At 42.5% G+C, this 24134-nt stretch overlaps 2 protein-coding genes across 8 annotated transcripts in view; both read right to left on the reverse strand.

Annotated features, from left to right (window-relative positions):
- Nucleotides 1-10784, reverse strand: part of ITGAE (integrin subunit alpha E) — a 36410-nt gene extending 25626 nt beyond the window's left edge. Inside the window, exons 1-5 of one of the 2 annotated variants that reach the window (XM_080562608.1) lie at nt 6558-10784; nt 3164-3278; nt 1701-1798; nt 1231-1301; nt 572-689 (exon numbers count right to left, since the gene is read on the reverse strand). In XM_080562608.1, coding sequence (XP_080418734.1) covers nt 572-689; nt 1231-1301; nt 1701-1798; nt 3164-3278; nt 6558-6591 — 436 coding nt within the window. In that variant the 5' untranslated portion in view covers nt 6592-10784. Of the gene's footprint in view, nt 1-571; nt 690-1230; nt 1302-1700; nt 1799-3163 lie in introns of both variants that reach the window. The other variant, XM_080562607.1, reaches the window with a different exon arrangement.
- A 141-nt stretch (nt 10785-10925) lies between these two features.
- On the reverse strand, nt 10926-23015 carry LOC308180630 (transient receptor potential cation channel subfamily V member 2-like). Of its 6 annotated transcripts, XM_080562621.1 has the most exons (18): nt 22642-23015; nt 21873-21985; nt 21233-21345; nt 20652-20948; nt 19847-19980; nt 19344-19496; nt 18485-18625; nt 17723-18021; nt 17098-17274; nt 16467-16625; nt 16248-16343; nt 15648-15718; nt 14776-14941; nt 13969-14035; nt 13575-13882; nt 13061-13179; nt 12206-12300; nt 10926-11453 (listed from the first exon to the last, which is right to left on the reverse strand). In XM_080562621.1, exons 4-18 carry the CDS (start codon nt 20891-20893, stop codon nt 11323-11325), a joined length of 2358 nt encoding a protein of 785 aa, XP_080418747.1. In that variant the 5' UTR covers nt 20894-20948; nt 21233-21345; nt 21873-21985; nt 22642-23015; the 3' UTR covers nt 10926-11322. The 6 variants fall into 6 exon arrangements, with proteins under 6 accessions (XP_080418747.1, XP_080418746.1, XP_080418749.1 ...); XM_080562620.1 differs by lacking the exon at nt 21233-21345 and having other exon boundaries at nt 22642-23014; XM_080562623.1 differs by lacking the exon at nt 21233-21345 and having other exon boundaries at nt 10926-11498; nt 22642-23014.
- Nucleotides 23016-24134: the final 1119 nt, after the last annotated feature.

A 24134-nucleotide genomic window follows, 5' to 3' on the forward strand; every position in this document is an offset into this window, starting at 1 on the left:
AATGTAAAAGGCAAGAATAAAAAAGACAGTCTACATTTTAAAAATACTCTTCTAATTAACACACCTTAAAATCAGGATCTGTTTCCTAGTGAAGGTGAAATGAGACCATATAGGTTTCTAATGTAATCTTCTCAGCTTCTTTGCAGTGACTGCAAGAAGCAGAGCAGGGCAGCTCTCTGCTACCTTGATTAAATGCCACAATAGCTCAGTCAAGTTGGAATGAACAACCTTGACTGATAGAGCATTTTTAAAAATCCCAGTGGATGTCTGTCATATCCATTTGCTAAGAATATAAATGCTTTTCTAAATCCAGGCTTAAGAGCTGGATCTTTGGTACACATGGGACACCACAACAGAAAATCCCTGGTGCTTTCTGCTAGTCTTCAAGGCTGAACCTTGTAACCCTGTTGAAGTCAGTGTAATATATCATAAAATTCAACTCTTAAGTCTCTCCCAGCGGACCATTGACCTTCCTGGTTAGGAACTCAGAAGGCCCCTGCTGTTAGGTCAGAGCCTCATGCTGCTATTTCTGTCCCTCTGCAAAGGCACTATGCTGGCTCTGCTCCTGTACCCATCTTGGTGAGGTTGAGGAAAGCCGTGCTGCGCAAGTCGGCGGTGAGCAGAGTACAGACTCCATTCAGGTCCTCTGTAGTGGTGAAGGCCCGGCGATGCTTCTTCTGCAGGCAAGCCTGTGGGGGTCGCAGGGAAGGCTAATGAATAACGAGCAGAGCCATAGACAAAGGATGAATCAAGATGCCATCTGGTGAACGTTCAGTATCCCCTGCACAGCGCTAAAGGCCTCCTAGCAAGAGTCAAAAAGCAAGCGGTGACCCCCTTCCCTGCTGTGACCCCTGCTGCATCAGGTTAGCCAGGACCTGAGCTCCCACAAAGTGTGAGGCTGGGGTACCACCAGGCTGAAGGTGTCAGTCTCCAAGTCAGTGGCTCTCAAGCCTTCTCTGCCAATCTTCCCTTCTCCTCTGAGTGGGGCTGGCTGCAGTGAAGTACAAGGTCCACTGCAGTCCTCAGCTGATGAAAATGAAAAGGGCCCTTCTGAGTTTTCTCTCTTGGCTGGCAAGGCACCAACTGGCTTTCGAACCAATCAGTATCCAGCCAAGAGCTTTCGGCTTTTGTCCTTCTGTTATGTCTGCTCATTTGTATTTCCCTGCAAACATACACAGTGTTTTGGAAAAATCCAGTCATTCCCAGCCATTGGTGTTTTCGGTCCCTTACCAGGATCCAGTCGGAATTCCTGTCAATAGCTATGCCACCATCCTGGATGTTTTTGGAGCGTTTAATTTTTCCTGAAATTGAATGAATGATTGAATGAATGAGGGAGGGAAGGAGGGGAGAACAGTGTGGGTGAAAAAAAATTGAAATGGATATGGTACTTATCAGCCTTGGGCAGACAGAATAAGAATCAATGTTATCAGCAGTTATAGCAGTAATGAATATGTTGGAAACAAAAAACTTTGCCTCTACTTCAGCAAAGATTAGGCAAAGACCTAGCCACGGCAGAAGAGGTCTTGCAGCCCCCAAAGACATCACTCCCAACCTCTGGGACAATGGGTTTGCATTTCTCGCCATGAAGTGCTGAGCTAAGGGACCTAGCAACGTGCTCAGTACTCTCTGAAACACCTTGCTTCTGCACATCCTCATGCCCATGTCAAATCAAGTATTGGAAAGGGGAAGTAGGACTGTACCTTGCAAAGGTATCTCCTGGCACTGGATCTTGTCCTGCAAAACAGTGCACTTTCTCAGCCTGCCCAACCCCTTGTCTACTGAGGAAGTAACCAAAATCCTGTTGAACAAGAGAAAAAGCGGAAAAGAGGGAAGGTGGCACAATCAGGAAGAATCCTTTGATACTGAAGAGTGCTAAAAAAACATCTGTGGGCTAGGGTGCCACACCTTATCCTGACAATTAATTAATTAATTAATTAATCCTGTCTCTTAATTAATTGGACACTGGTGTGGTTTTGAGCTGAACAAGCTACTAAGAAAACACTTATTTCCTCCTACAAATCTTCAGCCTTCCCATTTGTTCCCCTAAAGCCTCCAAACTGATAGTACTCCAAGCTGGTTGCACACCCAGACATCACTAGAAGACGCCACTAGCAAATTTCATTTTTGGAAATCGGAACATAAAATATCCACACCACCGAGTTTGTTCAGTTTCTCTTTCAGATCCTTGAGGAAGGGAAGAATGAGGTTCTCCCTCACCACACTCTGCTGTCCCAAACGGGCTCTGTCTGGGCTGTTGGCAGGGGAAGTTTCCACCACACAGCCAGCAGCTCTTCTGCAGCAGTCTCCGGTCACAGCAGACAGGAGTTTTGCCACTGACTGAACTGGGTTAAAGAAGGGGTTTTACTCTCATCCCCCACTTCTGTCGCTGCAAGTAGGACTTGATCTAAACAATGAATTCAGGAAAGCTAGCCCAGCCCAAGGAAGGGGTCTGGAAGCAACTTGTCCATAAAATATTGGAGATAAAAGGAGGCTAGAATGCAGTAAGGAAGTCCAAACCCCATCCTAGGAAACGGCAGCACTGTCATATGAAATGGAGACTGCTCTGTGAGTCAGCTGCTTTGTGCTGACAGGATAGGAAAGGTTTCTTTACTCCAGAGCTATCTGCTGCACAGCCTTACTACTTCGCTAAGCGTAATATAGGTTATCTCTATAGCAACCACTTGTGGTTGGCTTCTATTCACCAGACTTTTCTGTTCCCCTACAAACCCAACAGTCAAAATATAGCAGTTTCTAGCTCTTTATGGTCTTCAGACTAAGCTCACAACATAACTTTTGGCAGCTGGTGGGTAGACACGACTGCTGCAGCCCCCGAAACCACACGATATACCAGGGAGCTCTGCAGAAAAACAGTTGCTTGCTTCTGTCATCTGGTTAAAAGAGCAGATAGCCTTTTTTGTACAGTGCTATGACTTAGCAGAGGGCGAGGGGAGAAGCATCATGAAGGCTAACAAGCTGACAATGGACACTTAATGCTGATGAAACTTTAATATCAGCCCCTAAGAACCAAAGAACAGTTCTGGGTCCCAGGCAGAGGAACCTGTGATAACAGTTGTAGAAAATGAGAAGCTACGTGAGCTCAGACCACAGTCATTCACAAAGACCTGGGAAGCCTGGATATATTTTTCTTTCTTCAGTTCCTTACATGGTTGTGTTCCCATCTGAGTGCTGAAGAACCTTGGGCCACAACAGAGAGTCTGTGTGTGGTGTGATCCACTTCTTGCCAGTGTCAACATTAAAGCTCCTCAAGGACTTGATCACTGAAAACAAAAATAAATGATCACAGATGGTGACCTGTAGAGTCCTCGTTACCAGCACAAGCTCTTGAGCCAGCTGTCCCTGAACCCTACCCACCATGACGGCACAGAGACAGCTGGTGGGAGGGAGAGTTACCAAGCTATGGAGATTTCATTCATTTAGATTAACAAATAATTTTCTTGCCTAACCTAGCGGAAGATAAAGTAATGCAAGTCCTGTTTTGGCATCCAAGGTCAACCTTTATAGCAGAACAAAACATTCCTACTACTGAAGCTCAAACACGCATTTAGACAGGAGAGGAAACAAAACTCCATGGCTTGTGGAAGTGACATGCCACTTCAGGATGGCACCAGTGGAATCATGTCTTGTAAAGTTGATATTCAACAGACCAGGAGACAGAAACCATCAGATTAAAGAAAGAGCTCTTTGGGTAGCAGCAGGGATTATTCCCCACAAGACATTGCTGTAAACATGGTAAAGAGAGGTGAACGTAGATTTGTTTCCCTTTTTTTAAAAAAAAAAAAGGAACTTTGCAGCAAGAGAATAAATTCTTGCCTCAAATGTGATGGATATTCTGCTGGGGATGCAGCTCTGCTACAAGTCCAATAAATTCTCAAAACTGATACAAAATGGCCATCAAAAAAGAGAAACTTCTCATCCACAGAGCTGTAACTGAACTGGCATCCTAAAGGTGGTGGTTTTTTTTTTGTTTTGTTTTGTTTTTTAGTTTTTATGAATGTACTTTCTTTGTGCAAGGCAGCCCACAAAAATGGGGCTGATATATTGGTGTTTTAACTGTCAGATTCTGTGGCAAGCCAACCTTTGTTGCTGTTCACATCTCAGCTCTTGATTTCTTGCACAGGCTGGGAACAAGGTGCTATGATAAATGCTGTGAAGTGCACTGAGCTGTGCTGTATAACCAAATCCCTGTCTACGATGTGACAGCTTTGAAAACCTTGTACTAACCTCAAATGTCTGTGGCCACAAACTCCATATCTGAGTGAAACTAGCATAGAACAAAATGTGAATTGTATCCATCTAGAATCTCTCCTGATTCTAACTTCACTCAGAGCTGAATATGAGGTTATTCAGTTAATTCCATATCATTTCCCAGCCTGGCTACGAATGCACAGGTGGAAGAAGTAAAATACCACAGTCAGGGCAAAGACATGCAACGTGTCCTGGCTGCGGTGCATTTTCAGTCTGCTTCTGCTTCCTGAAACATCCCATACTTCAGGGACATGGCATGCATCCCTTTCAGAGGGTAGGCAAACCATCCTGAGCTGCCTCCTTACTTTGCTTATCTCATTTTACCAACTAAAAGGCCTAAATTAACTCAGAGATGCTTCTAAACATCCGTATATGCTTTCACTGTAATAGCCAAAAAATTCCATACATTTACAAAGGCCTCCAGTAAAACTCCTTTGAAGCAAAACTGAAATGGAGCTCCAGATATGCTGGAACGAGTTCAGCTGTCTTTGAAGTAAGGGGCAACTCTCAAGCAGACAACAAAAAGAGAAAATGATTGCCACAGATGATCTCACTCCTGAATATTCCTGTGCTCACACGGTATTTGGCCTGGGAACAGGGCTCTTCAACTCTGCACCTAGTTCTGCTGCTCTCATGCTGCAAAGTCACGTTATTTAAACTTTTTGCTCCTGACTCCCTGTTCGCAGGGATTTCCAACACAAATGACTCAGGTTTCAGCCATTCAGGTATTCGAATTAAGTGTACTGTACTTAACCTGAGGGGAAAAAATGTGTGTAATAGATTAACCAACTATACCAGCAAATTATTTGTAGCCTACATGCTTACACCCTCGGCACAGATCTTTCAGATAAGTTCCAAGAACCTAACCGAGACCCACCAAGACAGACAACTGCACTTTGCTGCACTGCCACTTTCAACAGCAAAACCCACAAATGCTAAAAAGCTTGCTAAAGGAGAGTGACAGAAAGGAGCAACTGAAGCACACAAGGAGAGAAGCCTCCACCAATTACTCCACCTTACTTTTGCATAACCCAGATCAAGGTAGATCAAGATTTGAAAAAAAATATTAGTAAGTTCTGTGGGCACCTCTGTTAATAATTTATATGTTTAATAATATATTGTTTAATAATAATTTATATGTTTATATGGGAGCATCCTAAGCACCTTACGATAAGCACAAGAACAGGGGTATTAGCAGAAATAAAACATCATCATCTAACATGTAGAGGTCGAATGCAAATAAGGAAAATAGTAGAGCATAAACCCTGATATTAAATCTATAATCACAGCAAAACAAGTTACAGAGAACGTTGATTGACATCTCATTAAACAAATAAAATTAATAGCATTTTTTTTTCCCAAACACATTCGAAATACAGAGCTTGCCAGAAAGTCTGTGATGCTGATCAGGGCATGAAATGAATACTTAAACAATATTCTTTCTGTACAGATGGAGTAGATCTATACGCTATTGAGTCTTTTGAAAAAGAAACCAGACAAACAAATTCTGCCATACAGGATCCAACTAGCATTTATTTGTGCAGCTGCTGGAAGTGAGGCCGGAAACATGCCAAGTGCAGTTGTCAATTGCTGGAGCTAACGGAGCAGCACCAGAAGGGTGTCACCCTTTCTGGGACAAGCAGCTAGGGGCGACTTCATGACAGAATTGTCCCCACTGGGCTACAGGACAGAACGCTGTGGATACTGACTCTGACTCAGGAAATATTCCTAACTCATCTCATACCTATACCTTACTTTATGCATTCTTATTCTCACACAAAGGTTCTAAATTTTCTTGTAAAAAAATCCTATTCTAGAGCACTTATTAAGGAGATCAATAAGCCAAAAATTCATGGGAAGTCTCTCTGATAGCACACACTGCTTAATCCACAGTGCACCCACCTACTTCATGATGAGCAAACAGCCAAAGAAATAAAAAAATTATAGAAGGCCAAAGATTGCTTCTTGTTTTGTATTTGAGTGGAATTTCACCCAACAGCCACTTTTCTCCCACTAAAGATGAGCACTATAAAACTCTCTCCATCCAAACATGCGGATTTCTGTGAAAAAGTAGAAACCCACATAACAAACTAAGGACTTTTATTCCATACAAGTCCCAAACATTCTGAACTTCCTACATAAGAATCATTTTATCGGCTCACATGAAGGGAGTGATCCAAGTCTCCAGAAATTACTTTGTTTCTAGACTAAGATTTTTCATTTTCTAATAAAGACTTTTTAAGACTTTTATTTTCTAATGCATGGAAAATAAATGCAGAGATAAGACTCACTCATTAGGAAGAGCAGGTACAAGAACAACCTCATGGTTCCCAGCTTTAAGATGACGTGAGGAGGAGGACTGGAGGTACCAGGCAAAAGCAGCTCTCTTCCTCTGATGATTCTCCAGATGTGCACGTCTCATTGTGCTCGCTGAGACAAGTGACTCTACTGTAGATTGCCTAACTGAGGTTTCAAGGCGTACACTAGTGACATTTTAATAAAACTGCAGATACAAAGAGCTGCTGAAAGGCAAACTTATGTTACTGAAAGGTAATTTTTAGCATTTCCATATGTCTCTATCAGCACCCTTAGTATACCTAGCATGATAGGATACATCTGGAAAAGCCTCTAGGGCTTTTGTACTGTTTACTTTCTCCTTTGGTGCTTGCTACGTGGACATGTCACATAAAATAGAAATTTGCAGACAGATCCACTTGAGTGAACTCACAGCAATGATTTAAGAAAGATATCAGCTCTCAGATGCCCCTCATCATATTAATTTTTTAATCCAGAAGTTAAATTCCCCCCATCACACACACACAGAGAGCACTGGTGTTCCCTTTTTATTTAATATATTATTATTAACAGAAATATTGACATCTTGTGGCAGGATGTCTGGGGTATGTATGATCCTGAACATTTCTACTTCCTGTACCAACAATTCTTTGGCTTCTATTAATCCCTCAACTCTCTGTATTGTTGCCCCTAGTTTGGAGCAGACTAGCACAAAATTAATCCCAGATAGTTCATACTATCATAGTACTGCACAGCAAGCAGTATTTGTATGCAGGCTGTTGTTATTACAAGTGCAATGGTGAATGTTATTCACCGGTGAAGTAGTAAATAGTAAATATACATTAGTGAAATCGAAATAGTAAATGTTAAGCAATCAGAAGAGTAAACTGCACAGAAAATCCTTTGCAAAGGTTGGACCAGGGAAGAGAAGAAAGCCATTCCAGAGACATGGTGCTCTTTGCCCAGAAAGTGTAAATTTTCCAAATATTCTTAGAAAATAGTGCAATGTGTACTTTTTCTAGCTACCTCCAACTCCCTTCCTTTAAGGACTCAGTGTGTTTAACAACATGCAACAACCACCAGAGCCTCACAGTCCAGAAGGGCCGTTAAGTACTCCATATTTCACATACCTGAGTTGAAAAAGGTTACATCAAAACAAGCAAAGAAAACACTCCTTGCACTCCGATTTTAATAACAGTTAGATGCCAGCCATGAGGCAGCCACAGTCACACCTTTCTGATGCTTTGCTGCCAAAGCAGCCAGGAGGTGGCAAAAGTGAACAGTTTTCTTTAAAATGCCTTTTTTTTTAATTTATTTATTTTATTTTTAGTCCCAGAGCAACAGATGATATTTCTTTAAGTAGAGCAAAGAACAAAACTGATCACTAATAATGAGAACAGTCCAGCTGAGAAATCTGCCAAGCCACCTTGCTTTGGAAATAGCTCTTTGTGGCTGATGTAGACAATATATAAAGCATCTGTTCTTTGTCTCAGCCCTTTTGCTTGTCACATTTTAAAGACTCCTTTAGCCAGCTACAGAGGCAATGGAAAGTATGCTCAGTTGCACGTCGGGTCATGAAGAGATGAAGAGAGAAGGAATCAGCCAGACAGATACATACACCTCCTCATACTGGCTTCAGCCTCAGAGCATGCTTTGAAAAAACAGGGAAAGGAACAACAATAAAACATGCACAGCATTTGAGTGACAAGAAAAAACTGCTTGAAACCTTACCCCTGAGGAAAACAGCCTTATGGGGAGTTAGGAACCATACAAACTGGGCATGAAGCTTATTTTAAGAAAATTACTCAGATAAGCAGTGAGATGGATCACTGTGCAGTGGGAGACATTTGAAGCTTGGTAGTGAGGCCACAGGAAGCAATGACCTGGCAAAGTGTGACTGAGAAGTAGTTTGGAAGCAATACAGTCTTGCATTCATCTCCCAACTGTACCAGGCAACTTAGACCAAATCACACAGGGGAGGATTTGAGCATCCATAACCCTGCAGGGGAGGTAATGAGAGCTGCTGGTGTCTTTTCTCCATGGCATGGCTGGGCTTTCAGTGCCTTTATGGCTCATACATAGAGAAGACAGAGGAGAGAAACTGCAGATATACATTCACAGAGGTTTGAGATTATTTTTTTTTATGAGAACATTGCAAAGCCTCCCACTTAGCACAGGGACAGATATAAGACAGGTTCCATGTAGGTGTGTAGGTAAATACAAGAGGCGGAAGGGAGAGGACACTTCACCATTTGATAATTTCTTGAGTAACGGACTGAAGAGTTCCTTGACAAAACATTATGAGCTCTTAGGAGTGGATCCCAGAACTCTGTTGGGCCTTCAAATCCATGAAGTTGCTTGTAATTCCTTCCTCTTCCAAGGAACAGCAGACATCCCACAAAGTAAACCCCAGACAGCCTACCTGTTTGTTACGTGACCAAAATGGGAAGTGGCTTAGATGGTGAAACCAAAGAGGAGCCTTGTGCATTGACTGAGGATACAAAAAACCTAGCAGGTTACTGATGTTGATCTCAATAGTACTGACTCACCTCAGCTTTGTAGGAGGACCCCACTGCAGAAAGGGAACTCCTCAAAAATCTCCTTTTTTTTCCATGAACACAAATAACCGTACAACAGTCTGGGCATTGCTAAGCCTTCTGACCAACTTGATGTAGTTGTTTGCTGCAGCTGCCTGTCCCTGTCTACTGTTCATCATCTTTTATTTCTGAGCTTCAGAGGGCTGGGACTGGTGTTCTGTGCAGTGACTGTGAAACACGAGGAAGAGCAAGGTCCTGTTTCACAGTAAGCATTACAATTATAGATTTTTTAATATTATTATTTTTTTTTTGATGCAGATCAAAATATTAGCAAGCTTAAGAAAGTGATTTAAAAAGAAGCAGGTTCAAGGAAAGTTTGAAGAAGCAGGTAATCTTGAAAGCAAGCTGTCACAGCCCACAGCTATCAAAACCACTGCCAACAAGCACAATTTCTCTCTTGTTGTATTAAGACTCTAGGCACAGATGGCATATCTGATTCTGCATTTCTTGAGAATCTCAAAGTGTCCCTACTACAGCAAAGCACCATGCACAGCAATAGATTACCATGTCAGATGATCCTTTTGTGCAATATGAGCACCTTGCCAAATCTTGGGAACACTTAGGACAAAGCCATAGATGGAAAAAGCAGCTGAAGGTTTTACAAAGCAAGAAGACAGCAGGAGCTGGAGTGAGAAATGTTAGTTACAATTCAGATACCCAACAGAGTGAGGCTGCAACGGGAATTGCCCAGCACAGGGGAAGAATCTGTTTGAAGTGACAGGGAATAAACTGTAAAAGCAATGCTTTTGCTGCCAGTCACGTAGGTGTAAGTAAGCAACAGGATTAAAATGGTTGTCTCCAAAAGAGAAGCCTCCTAGGTTTGCTTGCTCAGAGTAGAAATGAGAGACAGGAGATCTTGACTTGCATAGTTTATCTTACTGAAGGAAAGGTGCTGCCAGCATTTGTAGTCTGCAGCTTTTTCAAGTTTATCACTATCCATTCCTTCTACGAAGCATGCATCCAATGCAACATAGTCTGTTACAGTTTCATATGTGGCTGCATAAACTGGCATGAGGCATGGAAAACAAGAGTTAACTTGCATGGCAGCAAGGTCATCACAGTACTGGGTGAAATATAACAAGGAATTTGGTAACACCTAATAGTCCACACTGATCACATCTTCTATTTCTTTTTGGAAGAGGCTGAGGCTCTGAAAATACATCCAAGGATGAACACTTTCAATTAAATAAAGTTGCTATACTGATAGTTTACAGAAATATTACGTTATTTTTAAATACAGGCTGGAAGTGAGACAGTTTCTTTTTTTTTTTTTTCTCCTCTCAGAGTTTAAGATGTTTCCCACCATGAAGTGGCAGGAAACAATTAAGTTCTTGTAGCCATCTACAACAGGGTAAGAAACCCACTAAGACTGACAGGAAATGTTAACCACATGAAGCATTTTGGCCCCTCTCTCTCTCAGAAGTGATGTGCAGGATTCTACTGCTGTTTTCTACAGAGAGAAAGCAATCTCTTAAGGGCAGATGTTTCAGAAATTCACCTTATGAGGTTACAGTTCCAGAAGATTCACATCACTTCTGTGTTTTTAAGTGATGTGCACATCGTGCAAATGCTTTCAGTACCATACCATAAAACGGGAAATCTGATGTGGTCTAAACACCCAGCTCTGCAGACATTAAGACAAAGACTTAGTAGGTACTAAGACAAAGATTTAGTATGGCTCTTGATGACTGAAGCTAGAATATTTGTCCACTCACATCTCACACCAGTAGTGTTTTGCAGAGAAACCAGCTACATCCTTGGCAACTCTTTATGCCTCTAAAATACTCTTTATTCCAAAGCACTTCAGTGCAGTCTCTTGTGACAAAAGAATAAGTCAACCCATTCTTAGGCAGGTCAACTCCATCCTTCACTTCTTTATGGCAAACAGCATTATTTCTATGCAGCTGACAAAGCACTGCCCTCCCAAAGGCCACTCCCCACTGCCACTATGATCTTGCTCTTGCACCTTTAAACATAGTAATAAGAAAGTGTCAGGCAGAGAAGGTTCAGAAAAAATGGCTTCTTCAGAGGAAATTCATAATTAAAGTGCATGAAAACACTTAAAGCCACAGGCTGAACCACAGTCTTCGGTGAAATGCACTTTAATACTGACAATGCCTTCAATTCTTCAAGCCGCTATAGGAAGACTACTCCTTTGAAGACGCTAAAGATTTCTCGTTTGTCCCTCTAGAGGCATCATCTCAGTTGCTGATAGCTGGGGCTGCAGTAGTGACTGCTCCTCTGAAACAGCTGATCTCAGTTGTTTCTGTGGCACCTGTTTCCTTGATCTTGTCTCTATAGCAGGAGACATAAAAACAGCAGCCCTTTGTCAGCAGGAAGCTGGCAAAGGGATCCAGTTTTTAGAAGAGTGCAGGTTTAGGGAAAACCCAACATATACCAGATAAATTACTTTAAGTGCTGTAACCTCCCCATTCCTAGAATACCGGCATCAAGGAAGAACTTTTGCTGAAAGAGCAGGAGGCTGTGCTTAACTCCAGTAGAGATTCTGACCAAGTTCCACCACTGAGTAAAATATTTCTAGTGAAATTAACAGCTCCCCATTCTCCACAGAGAGCTGTTTCCCAGGTATAAGGAGGGAAGCAAACACAACGATCTAAGGCAGAATTTGTCAAAGTTGCCAGCGTTAGTTCCCTGACTTATGTTGTAAAAGCTTTGATTTTTAACATTTGCAGTATGAGTGGACCTAAATTTTACCTTTCTTACAAAAAGCAACATGCATTTTGGCTGCTGATCCAAGTCAAAGGGAAGAACACCTCTCGTGTCTCACAGCAGTACTTCCACGGGGGTTAAATTGGAATGGCATGTCCTTCGTTCTCATTATTTTTTCCTGAATTCCAACCAGGCACATACCTACTCTGATTCTCTATTTGCTCAGCTCACAAGTGATGCTGCTACTGAGGGATACTGAAGCAATCTCAGGAGCTGGCCTGCCTAAAATTTGTTACCGAAGACATAACATGCAGAGAATAGTTGCCGAGCAGGAAGCCAAATGGATACTGAAGAACTTTCTTCATGATTTGATTTACCTTCTGGATTTATTTCTGAATCACTGGTGTTTCCAGGGTCCTCCTTAAGAACTCCCACCTCCTTTGTCCAATTTGTCCATTTAATTTCCTCTACTCTGGAGAAACAAAATGCAACAGACACTGATGCATGGAACACAGCATTTCAGCCCAGATCTCATTGTCCTGCAGCATCCCAACCCAGCTCCATCCTGCCAACACAGTCCCAATGTAGCAATGGCACCTACAGAGCTTTTCCTTGAGTAAAGATCTCCTGTAGTCTAAGCTCTGTGAGGTAAGTATCTATCCCCCTGCATTTGGTATGCTGGTCTATGTAATTTGGTTGTTTTAAAGTACACCAGTTCCTCCCAGGGAATATACTTAATACAAAGGAGCATCTTAGATTCCACTTGCTATACTCGTTTCACAGCACATAACGCCCTCAAGTTACAGAAGTGGTGCTACCGTTTTGTTTTGCTGGGTGGAAAAAAGTTCATCTGCACTCCCAGCCCCCATGCGAGGGGAAGAGTGCTGCCCCCTCGTGTTGCTCTCATGATGCATGCTCCTGAGCTAAGGGGCTACCAGCCTGCAGACCTCCCAGTACAGCCCGCTCTGCACACAGCTTTACTCGCAGCAGAGAAGAAAGCATCCTTGCAGACACCCTGCCACCATAACCACCTGCACAGATGCAGGTTAGGCAGCGCACGTCTTGGTGACTTGCTTTTGAACTTCCAGCACTGCAATCACCAGCCAATTTCCATGTACCCAGGAACATGTGATTGGGTCCCTCTGCCAAGTCAGCCCTGATGTTCACTGTGGTGGTTCAGGGGAATCCATTACTAGGCTGGAGTTTAAGGGGTACTGGTACATCTGTCTTACCTGAAGCACCATCTCTCATCTTTCTTATTGAGGCCCACTGACATAAAGCAGCCAGATCTCCTCTTCCCACCTTGGCGCCACAACCAGGCCTTCTCTATTTCCAAAATAGCAATAGCCCTCTGAAAGAAGAAGTCCATGTCAGGGAGAAAACAGGGCATACAGAGCCCAGCCCCTCATTTTGATTAAACCTTCCGGAATCAGCAAGTACTTTGACTTGGAAAATCACTCAGCTCAACCCCAAAGTGTTCCTTAGCTTAACATTATCAGACAAAAAAATATAATTCTCTCAAGTTAATTATGCATGTGGATCTGAACAGACTAGTAGTCAGGCAAACAGTATGAATTTCAAATACACGTAAAATGATGTTAGGGTTTATCCTCCCAGTGGTAAATTCATATAAAAAAGAGAATTTTACAACTGAGTTTCAGGACAAGGTACTGTCACCTCTAATTTTATGAGACTCAGGTAGGAGTTTGGACCATGACAAAACTGCTGAGCAGCACTGTCTCTCACCTGCAGCTTCCAGACGCTTTTGCTATCACCAGAAATATCAGTGACAGTCTCACTCATGAGCGCAATCAGCATGTTGAGCAAAAGAACATAAGTGAGGATCACGAAAAGCAGCAGCAGAAGCATGACGAAGTATCTGAATCTGGCATGTTCCTGGAAATCCAGGTCACCCATCCCAATGGTGATCTTGAAGAGCTCCAGGGAGACGCTGAGCAGCCCCCCGTACATAGCATGGCTTCCAGCATTCTCCATCTGAGCAACAGACTTGTTCTGAGACAGTGAAGGAGCATCCCCCATCAGGGTAACCAGAGCTATGAGAAAAAAAAAATAATCCTCCTTAGAAAAACATTACTTCTTGCAGCCCAGCCTATAACATGATGTTGATTTAAGTTGTTACCTGCAGCAAAGCCAAAGAGGAAGATCATATAAACCAAGAGGAAACGCAGCAGATCTCTCAGGATAGTCTGAAATAAATCAGAAGGAAACGCCATTCTTTATCGCACATGAAATCACCAAGAGTATCTCCTGTTCTCACAAGTCATAAAACAAACCCCTGTAACAATGCCAACACAAAAAGCAAGCAGAAAATGCCTTTGTTCAGTTTAAGAAACTACCAGCGCATGTTACTTCCTCATGTAAGTAACAGTTTTGAGAACTTAACCTGAGAGCACTACAAGAACATATTTGTTTTTATATTTGTATGAATAGGTTCTTTGAAACTAATAAATAATCGTGTCAATTCCCCAGTATGGCTGTTTCCAAATCACTTCAACGCACATGGCTTTCTTTTCTATTTCCATTGGGTTTCACACAAGTGGTGATTAGAATCCTTCCCTGGTACATTTCACTTCTGCTCTACCTTGCCTTTCTAATCCCAGACTCCCATATAGACCTGAAAACACATCTCAGCCCAAGCATAACAGTTCCAGGGAACTCACGCTGACTTCGACTGTTTGTTTTGAATCGCTTTCTGACCAAAAGGTAAGTGTCAGCTGCTCTAACTTGCTATAATCAAAGATAATCAAACTAGAGGCTTTCTACAACTGCACTTCCTTGAAGAAATCAATCTAATCTCCTTCTGCAACTTCTTTATTTCCAGACTCAGTATATCAATTCTATTATGGTTTTCCTGGTCCTAACTGCAGCACTTCTATTAGTTCCCCACACCTAAAAGTTTTTCACAAAGCTTCTTCCAAGTACTGACCTTCTGTATCATGACACTGTAAATCCCGGTGCGCTGAAAGCCCCGAGTGTAATACAGCATGTTCACCCATCCCAAAAGCAGGGAGAACACCATCACCGCCACGTAGTTTTCTGAACTTGCACCATACAGGACTGCTGACAACAGCAATGAGAAAGCCTGGATGAAGCTGGAGAGAAGAAGAGTGAGTGACACACTGACTTACTTCAACAAAAAGGCCCATTTGCAGATCTGTTCTGTTATGCAAGGAAAAGCAAACATATTTTTCCAGGCTACTTGAAGCATATAAAGTCACAGCTAATCAGACACATAGTTTATATAAGCAAATCCTGTTATAACCAAACCCATACGCTGTTGCAGTTTTGTTATGAATTGGTTAATCTCACAGTACGGAAACTCTTTAACTGTTTGCTATAACAAATGCAACTACTATGAAATACAAAAGAATTTTCACGTATGAATACATGCAAATATACATGCAAACACATGCATCTGAACATTTCTCTTCAGGAAAATGAGAAATTATCTCCTTTTGACGAAACCTGAGTCATACAGGCTGTGCGATTAAAAACTTGAGTTCTTTTTCTAACAATTTTTTTTTAACTGTCAAATAATTGAAGACCTGGTCTTTACTATGTTCTGACCAAATCCAAAGACAGACCCTACCCAGAAAAGTCCATTACAACAAAGGGTTACGACAAGATGCAGCAGGTAGGAGAAACAAGCAGGGTAGGGATGGAAAGAGGAGACAGTGGCAGAGAATCAATCTTTCCTGCTCACCATCTCTCTAGTAATGTTAGGGCAACTTAGCTGCACACAGCAGAGAACCAATTTCACCCGTGCTTTCATTGCACTAAAAACCTCAAGAGACATACATCAAGATCTCAATACAGCTGTCAGAACACATAGTCTTCAGGGACTGGCGTCTCCTCCGCAGGTACAGACTCTAAGAGAGAAAAATCAATGGTAGCCATTCATTAGAACAACAAAGCACGTTCGAGGTTGATTCCTGCCTGGCATAGCTTATTGAACAGGAGAGAGGCTTGCTCCATAAGCTTCTCCTCAAGCTTTCATTTTCAAGATCCCAAATTTCCCACTCTTCCAAGATGAAAACAAGGCCATAATTTATAAAAGATCAAGGACAAACAAGGGCTAACTAATGGCTCAGCCCTATAGGTTTATCAATAGCATTAATAGCATTAAATGCTAAAGATGCATTTTAGTATTGTAAATCACAAAAGCCCCTCCTAATTATTTACTGTTGTGAGCCTGTTCTTCCTCTTGTGCAGGAACCTGGCTTGTGCCACCCTGTCATTGCTAGATCACACTGATACTGTGTCTCAGAGCAGGATCCTCTCCTGCCATCCACTCGCACATCCTAATGTCAGGAGAACCAAATCTGTTGCCTTTATGTCAGTAATGTTTCGTTTTGTGTTTTCTTTCTTACAATGAAACTAGATGAGAGATCCCAATACCTGAGCAAAAATTAGATAAATGCCTCCTAGCAAGATAATGATCAGTCCAGAGACCCACAGGAAGCCTCCGGCCGTGAACTCCACTGGAAATGAAGGCTGCAAGAAAAGAAAAAAAAAATACTGAAGACAGACAGCAGTAGTGATGATAACCACCCCAAGCCTTTTAAAACACATCTCCATCCATCCAGGCCTTGCTAGATAAAAGAATACTGGGCTTACCTTTACCCGTAACGGCTGATAGTAGGCAATGGCTGTAAATATGATCATGAATGACAAGTATGAGATAAAACTGAAGTAGAATCTCTTGGAAGCAAATGTTTCCCACTTTTGCTGAAGCAATTTGTTCAGTGGCTCCAAAACCACCATCTTGTACCGATTCTATAAAGAAGAAAAAAACAATCAAACCAGAAAAACACCACCAACAACAATAAATGCATCTATGTCTCAACAGGAATACAAATTCACCAGTTGATTGTCTTTTTTGATGTTAGAGTTCAGTGGCTGCAATTAGGGTATCCCTAAGGGTTTATTCAATCAGGCCTTTCAGTATGAAGAAAATCAACCATCCCATAGGAATTTAATTCTGCTTGGCTTCACCATGGTATTTGAACAAACCTCAGCTTAGGACAACCAAAGGATCAAAAACACCTCTCATTTTATAGATTATCAGAGGCATTCTAAACAAATTACAAACAATAAGATATGCAAATACTTCACCATGCATTTGTTTTCCAGAGAAATGACCATATAGAAGATCACATTAACTTGAAATTTGCATAATTAAATAGCAACAATATAAACAGGTAGAAAAAAATGTTGCTGTCTTCAACTTTTAGTAAAAAGCACTCACCGGCGTGTCACTGCTGTATGCCAGAATCTCCAGCACAGAGTTTTCCTCAAAGCTGTCTAGAGAGGACAAGTCATAGAGGGAGACGTGGATGGGCCCGTATGTCCATTCGGTGAACTTGCGTGACAGGTGCCTGTACACTGGGTCTTTGATCTCTCTTTGGATGATGTGTTTGAAGATCTGAAGAGAAACCAGACTCATACCAGAAAAATGTGTATTTGCGGAAGATACAGACTAACCCAAGCATACACAAATCACCTTCAAACAAAGAATGTCTTGCTTTCTGCATTATACACTTTGTTGTATCCAAACACCAGTCTGGCTAAAAGCAGGCAACCTAACTACACCTTGTATTAGCTCTTCCAGGAGCAGAACCAATTTCAGACCAGACTGGCTACCTTGGCTGGGACACAGCAGCAGCAGCCAGCTGGGGCTCAGCAGGACACTGACTGGAGCAGCCAGGAGGAGGCCTCCTTTATGTCTCCTGTGGGACTGCCACTATCAGCAGCTTTACAGCAGGTTGGGTGCAAGGCAATGCTACATCAAACGCCGCTGCTAGGCTGAGGATGTGTGCTACAGTCACCCTCGTTTCTCAGCAACCCCAGGAATTCCCTCTACTTGTCTTTACCTCCACTTTGCCTGTCTTGGCAGCAAGCTGCAGAGGATTTAATCCGTCATAATTCACTATCTCCTCCAGTTTCCATGTTGGGTCAACCTTCACACCTGCCTTCAAGATCTCAACATATACTGTGCTCACAAACTTGGTGTTCTCCTCGGTGTCATCTGCAATCATCACCAGGGCATGCAGGACTGTATTGCCCTGTGTATCTTGCTCCTGGAGCCTGGCTTTTTGGTGAGGGTTGTTTAGAAGATATTCTACCACCTCAAGCTGGTTGGTACAAGCAGCCAGGGAGAGGGGAAGTTCACCTGAAGAGATTAGGACAGTAGTTAGAGGGGAAGCAGGAAGGGCAAAAACAAATTTAAAGCAATAAAAAAGCAATCCTGGGAAAATATAGCCTGCAGTTCTACCACTGGACCACAGAACAAATTCTTTTCCAGCGTCTCTAGATTCAGTAAGGATTCTACAGTAAACAGTTACTCATTGTTTTTGGGAGCATTTTCCCAGACTCTTAATTTGACTGCACTAACCTTGCATTTGTCTCTGTCTGAAGCCCCTTGGATGAGATTAAATACATAAAACCAAACATGATGTCAAATGCTCATTGGACACCTTGGTCTGTGAAATCCAGCCATTCAATTAAGTGAAGAGCTCCTTGATTACAGGACAGTGAAGATGGTAATTCATGCACAGAGGGACAAACCCAGCTAGAATTAGTGTCATTGAACAAGGCATTAAAAAAACAAAGGAATGTGTTCCACACTGACTCACCAAAATAAAAACAAACTCCCTCTTTCTTCTTCCTGAAGAATTCACCATGGGCTCTGGCATGGACATCAGCTCCATTCTCTACCAGAAGCTTCACTAAGTCCAGGCTCCTTTTCTCTATGGCAATATGGAGTGCCGTCTGGCCTACAGAAACAAGCAAAACCTGTAACTCATTGCCAATACCCGAGGGAACAGGCAAAGGACTCTTCAGTAAAACACTGTTTCCGTAGCTGCTTTATGTTCTGCACAGCAATCCTACAGTCTCAGTGCTGGGCAGGGGGTGGGTGACAACTGATAACTTTCAAAAACTTTATTGGAATAGCACACTGCAAACACAGAGCTAGAAAACAAGCCCCAGGACTATCAGGAATTCAGTGCAAAACCAGACAATTTCTCCTGTCTGGTACTAAAATTCCAAAGAGCTATGAGAGGAGGATAAAGACAACCATACATGTACATGACTATGTTGCATATCTGCTATTAAAAGGATAACCTAGTGAGCAGAACTCATTCTTTAACAGCTATACAGTATTCCTTTTTCACTTTTAGAAATGCTTTCTAGGCTTTCCTATTTCCTAAGCAAATCCTCTCATATTTGTGGGTTCATTAAACATGTATCATTTCTGTTTTATAGACTAAAAACTAAAAAGTTGTAGAATTAAAGTGTGTAATTCAAAGCTGAAAATGACAGTACCAGAACCAGAAATCAGATCTAAAGGGTGAGCAGGCTGTTACTGTAATTGCTCCAGAACTCTGGAATGGCATTGCACATAAACACCAGTTCCCTTTCTTTTCGTTGTATTGGCACATCTCACCTGCCTGATGGGGAGACTCAGCTGACACAGCATCAGCAAAACCTTACCTCTGTAGTAACAGTCAGAGCATGCCACATTGACGAGTGGCCTGGGATTCTGTGTCTTTTGGTCTATTTCCAGCAACAGTGGGATTGTGTCATTTTTTCCATTTTTTAAATTCAGCAGGGCTTTCATTAAGCAGGTCTTCCCAGTCTTTGCATCTAGTAGGAAAAAAAGCAAACAGTTTATGGATGTGCTTCACACACACCTGTATTACCTGATTCAGTGTGCCCTAGACTTAACTGTCACTGTGGGACCAAACACAATAGTTACTTTAAGGGCCTCAGTATTTTCAGTCTGCAGTAGAGCCGTAGGAAATATATAATTAATGGCATTCCCGACCTCAGATGGACATTAGGAAAATAAAAGAATAGACAGAAAGCTGGAGAAAGTAAAAAAAAAAAACAAAAAAAAAACAAAAACCAAGAGCAAATTGCATTGCTTCCCAGTCCTACATTAACAAGTGCTACCTCTGCTCACCCATTTTATGAAGTACTGAGTAGGAATCTACCTGTGTATTCAGAATTGGTGAGAAATTTCGAGGTCCTCCTCAAGTATTCAAGTAAGCCGTTCAGTGCCTCAGGGCTGCCTCTCGAGACTGCACTGAAAAGCCTGTCTCTGTCAAAGCGATTGGGGTCCTTCTGGCTGCAGAAGAGATGCAAAGTGTTAAGAAGTTCTGGAGAGCATAATACAAGAGTGTGCAATAAGTTTTAGAGGGCTGGTATAGAAAGGAGGGAGGCAAAAGAGTTTGACAGAAAAACAACTATTTTATTTTTGAGTTAAAGGAAAAATAGAGACAGTTATTTCCCACAATGCTTTTAAGTGACTGCTGTTTCCATCAGCTGGAGCTCGTCCCAGATCCAGTCTGATGTGCAACCCTGGAACATATCCAGAGCACAGAAAGAGAAGCTCAAGATAGCTACAGGATCAGAATCAGTCCCATCACAGGGTGTGAAGCGCTGTATAAGCTAGCTAGTTTACATCCCTCCCCGGCAAGAACAGTTCAGTTGTATAGGGCTCCATGCTAAGTTGCTCTTACACCCAACTTGGTTTATTTGGTACTATTTGGTTCAGATAAACCCCAAATACACAACACGCACCATACGCTTACCTTCCAGGTGCAGAGGAAAAAGGCTGATATGTTCCCTTCTACCTTTTACTACCTCCCACAAGATGCCTATAATATTCCTGAATTGGCAATTTTACTTTCCATTTTTGTAAAGCTTATTGGCAAGGGACAGGATATATTATATCAGCATGGGTCAGTACAGATCAACAGGAATCCCACCCTTGTCAAATAACCAACAGTCACTCACTTGCTGACAAGTCCAGGCCGATAGTTCAGATTAATCTTGACTTGAGGAGAGAAGTCACTGCTTTCCTTCTGGTAAGGTGTCTCCAAGGGCTGAGGCTCTCCTTTCTTTCCATGTAGCCCTGATCTTTCTTCCTTTTTACTCGATGTAGGTTTATCTTCAGGGATACTGTCATCTGTTTCTAGCAATCCCATCAACCTGTTCCGCTGACCTGGGCCTGGCTGCCCGTTTGTGAAGTTATCCATTTCTAGCAGAGATGGTCTTGCAGATCACCAGATGTTCCCCACAGGGAGATTAAACCTGTAAGGGAGTGGGAGAATTTACACAATTTGTTCACAAACCTAGAATGTGTACTGTGTGACAAAGACATACAGAAAAGCATGTTTCCACATCCAGTGTTCCTACAATTGGCTACGTGTCTCTTGAGAGAGATATTCAGTAAAACTCTGCACAATTAGGAGTATTCGAGTAAAGGATCAAGGTCTTAAACCGGGTACCCCTAAAGTAGTAGTCCAAAAGCAGTACATGAAATATGGGCTATTCATCTGCAGAACATCTGAACCCCCTTTGTGAGATTACCTCACCTGTTGGCAACAGCACAGGTTCCTTACATAAAAGGCAAAGAGAGTGGATCTTTAGGAGACCATGATCGTTGTTCTTGTCTCTGTGCAGCCAATGCAGGCCAGTCACCAAGTGGCTAAAAAGATAAGACTAACTGTAGGCTTTCTTTGGAACAGAGTACTAAGTTTGTTCACGTTTTCTGCTGGTCATAATATGCAGTATTTCTACAGGGAAAACATATGCACAAATTATGTTCCTCTCAAGTATTTTTACAGTGCATACTGGAGCAAAATGTGAGAGATCTTCCCGGTGTTGGCTATCCCTGTGAGTGTGGGTTTGAACTTTCAGCTCCACAGCACAGGAATATACACACCCCAGGTGCTGCATGGATATTCGGAGCCTTAACACAGCTCGGCACCCACAAGAGCAAAGCTGGACCCAGATCTGCTGTAAAGACTGCCTCAGTATTCATCAGAGCACCCAGCCAGCCCACTTGTCTTGTCTAATATGGCCTGAACTCCATTTTTACCCTTTTGAAACATCTCCTCATATTTATCTGGGTACATCTCAGGTCCACACCCAACTCAAGCTATCTGCATTCAGGATATGACAAAATATTCACACAGTTCATGAGGCAGCAAGGAAACATCCACGATTACCAACCTGAACCAGAGCTTAATAACTCCGTCTTATTCGCATGTACTCCCTCCAAATGGTTAACAGATTTTCTCTGAAGAGAAATCTCCCTTGCTGGGACTACAGCCAGACTCCATAGCCTATACCAGCAAAGAGGTAAACGGACACAGCATAAGCATTCTGGCTTAGATTAGGATGCAGGGAAGCATAGTTAGATTTAGGCAGAAAACAGCTACAAAACATCTTTATGCAGCTCACAGCAAGAAATCCAAGGGCTGATTCCATGACAAAACATTATAAGTCAGCCATTCAGTTTAGTCTGTACTCTAATGACAAGCATTCCTCTGTACACACAAGCATACACCCTACAATCCCATTTCAGTCTTATTTTCTCCACAGAAACACTTACTGGTACATTTGCCAATCCTTCAGAGGGCTATTTGTACTTCCATAATAGTTTGCTTGTGGTTTTCTGTCTTCCTTTCCCCAAAATCATTTCTCAGCTGCAGTTTCCATTTCTCCACAGCGCTCAAGAGAGTTATTTATTGTCAGTCTTTTACAGACAGAATGTCTGGTTTAAAAGCAAGAGCAAGATGGTTCTTGAAAAAAAAAGACCCCGTAATATATACATCCACTTTGTGTTTTCCTAGGAAACAGACAGCTCACTCTGTCAGCTCAACTTTCACTTCTCTACTCAAGAGCTGAGTTGTTTCCTTCTGCGACTTTACCAAGCCATTTTGAGTAGTGCAGCACAAAAAAAGCCCTGCTGTCAAAAGAGGAAGAGCACAGCACTTACCCCAAGTTGCTGCAAGCTCCACCCAAGAACTGATCTGACGGGGAATCCCAACTGATCCTTCAGAGGTTAAATAATCTCTCCGTAGAAACCAAGTCAAGTAAGTGTTAATAAGCATGAAAGCAGACCCAAAATTATTTACATCCATGGGTGAGAGCCCTCTTCTTCTGCAGAGAAGACCACGCTCATATTAGCATTCTTTTGATGGTGCAGCGTTGAACTTCTAGTTGGTGGTGGTCCATGAGAGAATCCAGGCTGCCTGTGAGAAGAAATAATCACTGACTGTTATTATTTACTCAACTGTATAGCTTTTTGCAAAGTGAAGAAGGGCTTGCACAGGAAATGACTAGATAGATTTCTCAGTAAAAGAGAGAGCCAATGAGTGCAGTGCTCTTATATGGGAAAGCTGGCTGGCTATTGCAAATTCATAATGCTTAACCCCTGCCTGCACACACAGAGAGGCGACATCTTGTGGCTTTCAACAACAGCCCGCTTAGATCTCAAGGCAGGAGGCTGACTGGACCCTGACAGTGCTAGAGCCTGCAGTTTAGCTGTGAGGTTTGTCACAAGACCCTCAGCCCCAGGGCAAGAATGCAAAGAAACATGTGAAGTCAACTGTTTCTGTGGGAAGTCAGTTCTCACACAACTTCACACACCACAGTTACAAGGCGCAGGAAACCATGGCAGCCAAACTAGCCAGAATGTTAGCCTAAGCATCAGCTGCTCATCACAAGGACAAGAGAATTCACGAAGCAGCCTCACTTCCTAAACACTTCGGCTGCTGGTTACTTAATTTGCCACTGGTGCCCACTTCTTAACATGCTGGTTCTCCAAAGGAAGGGAAGTTTTGGAGAGGCTGCTTCTGGGAAAATGGACGTACAACTGGTCGTAGTTGAGACCATGCATGCAAACTAGCACCCTTTCACTTATCACTCCCAAAACAGGACCCCTGGGCACAGAAAACCTCAGACCACACGAAGTGTCTTAGCTCTTTCTGTCCTACTTTTAACCGAATTGAGACCTGAGGAAACAGCATGATCGTTATTTCCAGCAGCATCGAGGCAGGGTGACATTCAGCACCTTCAACGGCCTTCCCCAGAACAAAATGGCTGAGGAGTGACTTCTCACCCACACTCTGTAGAGGACTGGTGGTTTACAAAGCCATGTATGTGATCTAGAGCTCTTCTAGAAAATGTCATTAACTAACAAAATGGTACCGAGCTCTTTTACTCAACAACTTGATAACAGGGGCGCATCCCACAAGAAGTTTCAAAAACTTTGTCAACAATTGGTCCAAAAACATTGAGAACGTATGTGCCACATCATCACATGCTGAACTCTGCCTACGGATTTCTTCTTCCAAAGCTACCACAAGCCCAAACAGAACCCAAATCAATTCGCTTTTGGCAGGACTGCAGGATGGTGTGGGGTCTCCTGGAATGTGGCCACGCTGCACTTAATTTACTTAGGTACCAGACATAAAATCAGGCCTGGGA

This window comes from Anser brachyrhynchus (genome assembly GCF_964034855.1).
Source record: "Anser brachyrhynchus genome assembly, chromosome: 20".
Classification (NCBI taxonomy): domain Eukaryota; kingdom Metazoa; phylum Chordata; class Aves; order Anseriformes; family Anatidae; genus Anser; species Anser brachyrhynchus.